This window comes from Talpa europaea (genome assembly GCF_964194135.1).
Source record: "Talpa europaea genome assembly, chromosome: 8".
NCBI lineage: Eukaryota > Metazoa > Chordata > Mammalia > Eulipotyphla > Talpidae > Talpa > Talpa europaea.
In genome coordinates, this window is record NC_140075.1 from 40,194,664 (window position 1) to 40,204,605 (window position 9,942).

At 44.7% G+C, this 9,942-nt stretch overlaps 1 protein-coding gene across 8 annotated transcripts in view; it reads right to left on the minus strand.

Moving 5' to 3' along the window:
* Positions 1 to 4,485, minus strand: part of DMXL2 (Dmx like 2) — a gene marked incomplete at both ends in the record, with an annotated part of 128,561 nt that extends 124,076 nt beyond the window's left edge. For all 8 annotated transcript variants that reach the window (XM_084239748.1, XM_084239747.1, XM_084239744.1 and 5 more), the window contains one exon: positions 4,399 to 4,485. In XM_084239748.1, the coding sequence (XP_084095874.1) occupies positions 4,399 to 4,485 (87 nt within the window). The remainder of the gene's footprint in view (positions 1 to 4,398) is intronic.
* Between the last annotated feature and the right edge of the window lie 5,457 nt (positions 4,486 to 9,942).

Below are 9,942 nucleotides of genomic sequence, written 5' to 3' on the forward strand. Positions count from 1 at the left end.
AAAATTTTTTAAGATTTATTTATGCATACATGAGCTGGGGTGTAGGCCAAAGGTGGGGGTGAGGGGTGGTGAGAGGATTCACTAGAGACAGTGGGAGCAAAATAGGCAGATTGAAATACACTGCTGAGGGGAGCAGCGGGCACGACAGGAGAGGTCTGCTGTGCCATGTCGGTTAGCTCCCTGGCTGGGGATCCACCTCGTGCTGCAGGGGCTGGTGATAGCTTCATAGTGCTGAGACTAACCCCGTGCACCACCAAGGAGGCCCTATCTTCTACGTTTTAAATGATTTTTTTTCATTCATCACCAATATTTAAGAAAAAACAAGAACAAAAGTCAAAAAATCTAAGAATATAATTATGTCTATCTAAAAAGCTATGGATAACATTTGCAAATTACATTTTTCAACATTCTAAAGATATTTGTTTTTGATAAGTCCTGTTTCTTTTTAATCACTTGTTAAGAGAATAGTCACCCAATAATTCTTCCTTCATATTACACCATTCCTTGGCTTTTGTCATTCTTGCCATTAACAAAGCCCTAAGACCTCTCTCTGTCTTTACAAATATCAATCTTCCATGATATCTCTTCTTGTCTTCCCAACTACATGTAATCTCTTTCATATGCCTTACACTATAATTAGCCACATCATTTTTAATTTATACCAGTATATATAATAAACTCCCTGAGGCTAGAGACGACTAATTTTAATAAATTTTGATCAATGTGTTGATTCATACCCAACTAGGATAATATCAACTGTCCCTAAATGCCTGAAAATACAGTGAGCAACACTTATGACCAAATAATGAAAATATATATACTAATAATCATTTTTTAATATTTTAATGTTTACAGAAAAGTCAAAAAAATTAGGACTATTTTTCAGGAAAGTAATAAATACGAAAAAATTTACAGTATGTGTTACACTGACTTACTTGTAACAAGATAGTGGACATGACTTAAAGGTAAAATACAGTACAACAGGGCCTCCCTGGTGGCCTATGGGTTAAGTCTCAGCACTATCACTGCTTAGGCATGAGTTCAACGCCTGGCCAGGGAGCTGACCCACGTGGTGCAGCAGATCTCTCCTGTCTTAGTCCCTGCTCCCCTCAGCAGTGTCTTTCAGGAAATCCACGTGTTCTGCTCCCTACCCTCGTCAGATGAATCTTCTCACCCCCTGCATCTCTGGCCTACACCCAGTTCTACTAAATAAAGACTTAAAAAAATAAAGTACAACAAAGCTCATCAGTGGTAGATCATTCACCTCAGACTGTCTGGAACCTCACTTATTGAAGGAAAACAGTATTTCCAGAACCTAGATCTTACAGTGAAAAGAACAGTATGATCAAAAGGCAATGTTTTAAAAGCTGATATTACAACTATAGTTACAAAATTACTACTGAATGTTTGTTTTTTTTAAAAAAAACTGCTGCTGACTGCCAAAAAGCAAGTGAAAATCCCCAGAGCTCACATTACCACTAAAACTACACATACCACTAAGATTGTCCATTAGAAACAGCACCACCATGTCACCATAGCACAGATTGGGCCATGGTGACAGTCATTCACAGCCCCACTGCTAACAACATTCACTATAAACAGTCCAAAATACATAACTCACTGCTTCTCAACTACAATGTCATGGGTCCTTCAAAATTATTTTACAACAATTTCTTTTCCAAAACTTTCAGTTTATAGACTCCAAAATAAATGACTTACCCTAATTTTAAATTGTCCTCAGGTTATCCTAAAACATACCATTGGTTAAGAACCATTAAACTAGCTGCAAAGTGATCTCTCCTTCTACACAGGCCATGCCTAACCCTTACACACACACACACACACACACACACACACACACACCTTCAAGCAAGCACTCTGAGAAGAAAGAAACATAATACAGACAAGTCATAAGACCTCCATTTCAGTCTTGGCTGGAGCCCGGGAGATTGTTTTAGTCATGTGACTTACAACTAAAGTTTTTTCATCTGATCGCTATACAAATTAAATGGCACAGAGCTTTATGTAAAAGAGCTTTACCTTTTTTTTATACTAAGCTAACATAAGCATTCAAATATTTACTAGTTCATTCTAGAGTACTTGAAACTGCATGCTCTCATTCATTTTTCAAGCAAATTTGTTTTTCAGAGTTCAAAAGTTCATTTTTAATTCACAGCAAAATTATAACTGGCTCAGTGCATTCAAAACTAAGATATTACAATGCGATGGTATGCGAGATAGGTTTGTAAATACCATAGGGCCAAAAAAATCAGTGTCACTAGCAGGCTCCTACATAGGTAAATTTTGAGTCATATTTGGGAAGGTGAAAAGGATTCTCTGGTTGCAAAAGGGTGGCTGAAAAAAAGGTTAGCATGTCTATAGCAGAGGGGCCAAGTACAAGCACACATATAATGAAATAGAAAAGGAACAATGGAAGAAGACTATCTGACAAGTTTAAATTTCATAACCCAAATACACACTGTTAAGCCTCAAGTAAAATGGTAATAGAAGAAAATTATCCAGGCAACTAACTGTGTAGAGGATAAACTGTAGTGATCAAACCAGTGTCAAGGAAATCAATTTGGAAACTTTCATATTAATACCAAAAAAATTTCTAGAATAAAATAGTAACTAAGGTCACCAAAAGGGGTAAAGCTGATTGACACTGCAGAGAGTCAGCTAGTCCTGGCAACAGGTTGAATTGGGGAGGTGGGAAAAGATGGGAAAATAATTCCAAGGACCTGGTCATACGTGGCCAACAGCATAACCACACTTGTGCAGCACTAACAATTCTTGCATTGGTTTTTTCAGATGCATATGAACCTGTTTAACCCTATATACTGGTCTCACAGTGAGTGACCACTCCACTTTAGATGGAAACAGAACACTGTCACCACATGGTATGGAAATACCACATAATCCAAGGTTCCGGATTGATTTCTTCAAGGAGGAAGACTCTTTTTCCAACACTGGGAAACTTCCATCCCAGCTACACAAGTGCAGATCAGAAAAATTTCTTCTTTATGGTCCAAATATTGTCTACATATTTGAAGTCTAAGCTCTATTCTGTATGATTCTCTTAGGTCACATGTACACAAAACCAGATAACACCACTGATGAGGATAGGTGTAATAATATTAGGCAAATTCTATTTTAAAAGGACTTGTTCTCAACTGGAACAAAGCCAAGTTGATTACATTTAAAAATTAAAATGGCCAAAAAGCAATTTTACAGGGTTATTTTTAATGTATCACAATGATAAATTCTGTTCCAGAATGCACTGTGCTACATAATGATTCTGCAGTTTTGCTGGAGCTTTCTTTATTTCTGCAGTTTTAAAAACATGCTGTTGGAAAGCAGACATCAGATCAAAGTGCTTCTCTTGTCTAAAAAGCATACCATTCTGCTACTTCCAATTTTATCAAGCAGAATGGTTATGAATAACAATGTGTATTTTTAATACCAGGTTCAGTGCATACAGTTTCTAAGGAAGACGACATACAAATTCAGTAGCAAAAAAATAATAATAATGAAACAGCACACCACCTCCTGTTAATACATGGGAGTCCACGGGTAAAAGAAGCTCTGGGGCTTGCTTTGAATCAGCTACACCAACACCCCATTCTCTGATGGGTCCAATCTCGTTGAAAAATACATCTATATTATCTACCAGATTTTTAAAAAACATTTTAACACGTTACTGTTTACATACACACCTCTCGCATAAACAAGGAAAACGTCAAATTTTCCACATACCCTTAAGTTTAAAAAACAGCCAATCGGGCTTGCAAACGGATTGAAAAATCACCTGAGGGGGGTTACCCAACTGTGAAAGCATGATAAACACGAGCTTTCCAACCTGCTGTCCCTCTAACCCTTCCATTCCAAATTTGTCGGGGACGCAGAATGAATTTTTCTATTTTCTGGCAGCGTTACGATTCTGCCTACCAGGAGACACAGAGGGTCGGATCGGGCTCCACACCCCAGGCTTCGGGGGTGCCTGGCCGCCTAGCCCAGCGGCCGGGGGAGTCGGGCGCCGCATCGCCTCCGCGCTCCAGCGAGCCCAGCACGCGTCCCCTGCACCGAGAGCAGGTGCGAAACGGACGCGCTGGGATGTCAGCAGCCGCAGCCGCCCCCCTCCACCGCCCCGGGAGGGGGACCTTCGAGTCCATCTGGCCGCCCCTGGGGGCCGGGCGGCGCGGTGGATTCCTAATCCCGTCCCCTGAGGGTAACCCCCACCCCCGCCGGGGCACTCAGCCCCACGCCATCCTCCCCAAACTGGGCTGCCCAGGGGACGCAGGTGGGGCCCACCAGCCCCTCCAAGCCTCCCGGGAAGGACCGGCCACCGGGGGTCCAGGCCCCGCGTCTGGACCTCATCGCGCCCCGGCCGCCGCTCACCGTGAAGGGGACATCCCCGACGCTGCCCACGGAGTAGCAGTTGTCTCCAGGGTTGACAGCCCCGGTGAGGACCTGGTGCAGATGCATCTCCGGAGCCCGGGCTGGCCAGGGGAACGCGCGCGGCGCGCCGAGCCCCGCGCCCAGCCCCGCGGTGGCCTCGAGACCTCGCTTCCCCCTGCGCTTCCCTCCGGTCCCCACCCCCGCGGCGGCTCCGGCTCCGCGCCCCGCTCCGCTCCGCCGGCCCCTCCCGCCGCGCCCCTGCGCCCCGGAGCTCCGCGGCCGCCGGGCCCGCCGCTGAGCTGCGGAGAGGACCGGATGCTCCCCCTGCCTGCCGCACCGGCGCACAAATGCGAGAGGCGGGCGAGGGCGCGTGCGAGGCGCGAGGGTGCCAGGGGAGCGCGCGAGCTGGGCGCGTGCCGTGGGGACGCTCCGCCCGAGGGAGACGCGCGGCGCGCGCGCCCACCAGCCGGGGAGCAACGGTCGAGGGGGAGGGTAGAGCCCTCCTCCTGGGGCTACACTCTGCGCTCGGTCCTTCCTCCTCCCCGCCTGGGCGCGTGCGCGCGCGCGCAGCAGTTTCCAGGGCAATAGCGCGCGCTGCGCGGACCCTGGAACGGGGATTGCGCGCGCAGACGTGCGGGAGATCCCTCGGAGCCTCCCGGCTGCAGCCTCCGGGGGTGGGGACCGGGACGGGGACGCGGGCGGGGCGGAGGCGGCCCCGAGCCAAGAGCCGAGCCGCGTTCAGCTCTGGGGAGAGGCTGCCAGTCTGTTTGGCTGAGGGTTTAATCTATTTCCGAGTCCTCAGTGTGATGGTCAGTGCAAGTGACCTCAGGAGGACACCTGGCCCTGGCAAATTCCACCCCCGGGAAATCTTAGATTCCTCAGGTTTTTTTTCAAGGTATAGTGCGTAAAGTATTCTTTTTTTCCTATAAACAGTAAAGGCATCTTGCAAGTGTTTGACGAAGGCTTGCTGGTCTGGCTGCAGATTGTTTTGCTCCCCCCTTTGGTCACCGTTGTTCTAGACTGCTAAAGGGCCCTCCACAGATGGGTGCCTCCTTTAGGGTTTTTTTCAAGGGTGATGTCATAGATTCACAGAATCGCCTGATTTCTCCAGACTGTCTGCTAAACTTTGAGTGGTTGATACGGGAGCAGATCCCTGCTCCAGGTCATCACAAGTTTCTGAGCCTATGCTGTGCTTAGGTTACTGGGAAAAAGAAATTAGAAGGAAAACCAAAACATAACTATAAAATCAGGCAGGACTCCAAGTGTGATGACTGAGACACAAATGTCTGTGCACCACAGAAAAGGAAGAATTCTTGTGACTAAGGGGGTGGGTAAATGTTGCAGAGATGCCGACATAAACAACGGATGGGATTTTGGCAGGTCGAAATGGACAAAAAAAGGCTGTATTCAAGTAGAAAAAGTAGCAGGAGGTGTAAAGTGACAGAATGTGACCTGCCTCTACATGAAGAGTCTTCAATGCTCCACTAAGAAGTTTAAATCTCATTTTGCATGCAGTGGGGGCTCCTTCAAATATTCCTGAGCAGAAATTTATGCAATCAGAGATGCTTACGGAGCTGACTGTAGCACTGTGAAAGACAATTAGTAAGGGTGGGGAAGATTGGAGGCAAAGGCCAAGCAAAAGTTAGTAATCTGTTCAGCAGAAAGGAGGAGGAGTCAAAAATAGGCGCAATTATCTAAGGCATTTTCCTTTTCCTTTAGTTGTGTAACTGCTGCCCAGTCAACCAGACTACACACCCGAGTTCCTTTGCCCCTCATTCCCACTGTTTTTTACCTTCATTTCAGATTTCATTATTTCTCATTTAATTAGCAGAATAAGACTCCTAGCTGGTCTGACTGCCTTCCATCTCTGCTCTCCCGTCCATCCACCACACTGTCACTACAGACAGACACATTTTGAAAAGAAAAATTCCTCAGTTTAAAATCTCCACTCCCTGCAGGGTAAAGTCTAAACTCCTTTACTTGGCTGACAAACCCGTTCTCTCTGGCTTTTGCCTAATCTTCCTGTCTTATCTCAAGCTGTTCACTCACACCCACTAAGCCCCAGCCCTACAGAACATATTTTTATGCCTCCTAGTCTTAAGTTCATGCTCTTATTCTATCAGAAATTCCTTTTCTGGGCCTCCCTGGAGGCACAAGGGCTTAAGTCTCAGCATATGAAGCTATGGGCAGCCACTGCAGCACTAGTTCGATCCCCAGTCAGGGTGCAACAGACCTCTCCTGTCTCATCCACTGCTCCTCTCTGCAGTGTATTTCAGTACATCTGCTGTCTGCTCCCCACTCTGTCTCTAGTGAATCCTCTCACCCCCCACCCGCACCTCTGGCCTGTACCCCAGTTCTTGTATGCACAAACAAATAAATCTTAAAAAAAAAAAAATGCCTTTTCTCCACTTGTTGATGGACAAACCACAATTTAGTTTAAAAATTACCTATTCAGGGCCTCCCCGGTGGCGCAGCGGTTGAGCACTGGGTGGTGAAGCTGCCCACAGCCTCTGCAGCGCTGGTTCGATCCCCAGCTGCTCCCCAGCCACTGGAGGAGGGTCCCACATGGCGCGCAGACCTCTCCTGCTGCCCGCTGCTCCCCTCAGCAGTGTACTTCGGTCCTTCTGCCTGCTCTGCTCCCCGCTCTGGCTCCGGTGAGTTTTCTCACCCTCCCGCACTTCGGACTGTACCCAGTGCTTGTATGTATACATAAATAAATCTTTAAAAAAAATTTTTTTTATAAGTTAGTTATTCAGAAAAGCCTTCCTACCCACCTTCAGTTTCCTCTTCTTGGAATGTACATAAACCTATTGCATTATGGGCCTCCCTGGTGGCACAAGGGGTTAAGATGCAACCTATGAAGCTCTCTGCAACCACTTCAGCACTAGTTCAATCCCTGACCAGCCAGGGAGCTACCCACATGGCGCAGCAGACCTCTCCTGACTCGCCTGCTGCTCCCTTTGTTATAGGACAAGGAGAGGGGCAGCCCAAGCCCCGCAAACCTGCCTATTCTAAATGGGTTCTGTCATCCGCCGCATCAACACAAAACACATGAGACTTTAATGGGAAGGAACTTTAATGCAACTAGGAAACAATACAGGTAGGGCAAAGAATCTAGTTTCTAAATCAAGCACCCAAAGTTACCCATCCCCTCGTGGGTAAAACTCCATCCATATGGGGTCGGCCCAGAGCAAGGCCCCAAAGCCTGCCACAAGTCTAAAACATCTTCCAGTGGGGACCCACAGAAAAGGGTCACAAACAACCGGACAAGCCCGGAAGGAAAAGAGCAAAATCAACATCCAGATAAAAGCTGCCATGGTCACCTCCCCACGGGTCTCACCCACATCTGTGTCACCCAGTCCACGACCAAAAGACAAGCTCAGTTTCTTCACATGTCTCTAGGCTCCATGCGCCTCCTCCAGGTCTCCTGGCTCCATCCTGCTTCCTTCCTCAGTCTCTTCTGCAGCTTCTCCTCTTCCTGCTCAGCTCCACCCTCCCTTGGGTGGGGCAGGGAACCTCCCCCTTTCCTGGGGACCACCCTGTTACACCTTCAGCAGTGTACTTTGATCAATCTGCCTGTTCTGTTCCCCACTCTGTCTCTGGTGAATCCTCTCACCCTCCACACCTCTGGCCCGTGCCCCAGTTCTTGTATACATTAAAAAAAATATTTTTTTAAAAAATAAACCTATAGCATTATAAGAATTTGTGTGTCTGTTTTTCAAGGTAGAATCAATATCTATTTCCCAGTGTCTGAATCATATATAATACTTTATTTGCTGACATATAAGATTTGAATGTGAATAGGAGTTCCCAATTTGGTAAGGAAAAAAAAAAAAGCGAGTAGAAAAGTACCTTACATTATACTTGCATTTTGTGTGTTTGTGGAAATTTTAAATGATCTTACAGCGGCCTTGTGGCAGGAAGTATTGTATGTTAGTGTAAACGGAATACTATGTATAGTATAATGAGTTCTAAGAAATCACAGGATCTGCATGTTTAATAATGTACTATCAAACACAAATATACCAAGCCACACAGCTTTTAAAATAGTGACAATATAGCAAACAACTAAACAACAAAAAATTATCTGTAAATGAAGCCCCATACTATGGTGAAATGTAATGAAAGCAAATACCAGTGCTGAATCTTGGTACTAGCAAATAAAAAGCATGCCACAATTTCAAAGAATTCCTATAGTACCACATGTATCAGTAAAATCAAAATAAAACAATATAAAATAAATTTAAACAATATAAAATAAACAATAAACAAAATAAAATAAATACAATAACTTTAAATATATTCCTTTACAAGAAGGATTAATACATTTAGACAAACATTTCAGTAAAAACTGAGATAAAACTTATAGTAAAATAATAAATTTGAAGAAATTCCAACATCATGTTCATATATAAAGGAAAATATTTTACTAAATATTAATACACATTGAACACCAGAAGAAAATTTGAACATGTGTTTTGGAAGCTAATGTTTCAGTGACTAATAGCTACATAGCAAGAAATGATCATTGTTTAGAAGTGTCATAAAGATTTTAATCCTCACTCTCAAAACCCGGAGATATGTTTTCAAGTCCTAAAAAACTTTTCTACTACTGGATTCTAGATGATCTTTTAAATCTTCAACCTTCACTGCACTAGAAACAGAGTCTAAATCATCATCAAATAACAAATTCAGGCTGCTAAGAGCATTATTAGTCCATATTTTTTAAAACATTCTTCGGGAGCCTCCCTGGTGGCACAAGGGGTTATTTCTCAGCACTATGAAGCTATTAGCAGAGCTGACCCACATGACCCAGCAGACCTCTCCTGTCTCACCTGCTGCTCCCATCAGCAGTGTATTTCAGTGGATCTGCTCCCCACTCTATCTCTAGTGAGTCCTCTCGCTCCCTGCACCTCTGGCCTACACCCCAGCTCTTGTATGCATAAATAATATATAAAATAAATCTTAAAAAAAATTCTTCAGATGGCTCTTGTTTTACAAAATTCCATGAGGTTTTGACCCATTCACACAGCTGTGAAATTGTAAACATCCTTCTTCCTTTTGGTGTGAATGTGAAATTGAAGCCTGCACTCACCTGTTCCTTTCTCCCCTCGTGAATCCTTTAAGTTATTTTTGATAGTGATATGTCAAGGTTGTGACTTGCTAGTTAAGTCTCCTGGAATTACAACCCAGCCTTTTGTTGTCCAAGCCAATCAACCCTAACTCATTCCACATGAATAGTGTCCTTAGTAACCCTCCCACTAGGATAGCTGGAACACATTTTGATGTCCACAATTTCATTTTCTCCTTGTTCATCCATCCTTTTGTGTGGACCTAAGGTGTTGTATTTGTTGTCTGTTTTTTAAATTTGGTAATGACATTCTTTTTTAAAAGTAGAAAAGTTGGGCCTCCCTGGTGGCACAAGGGGTTAAAACACAACCTATGAAGCTAACTGCAGCCACTGCAGTACGAGTTCAATCCCACATGAGAAACCCACATGGCACAGCAGACCTCTCCTGACTCTCCCACTGCTCACCTCAGCAG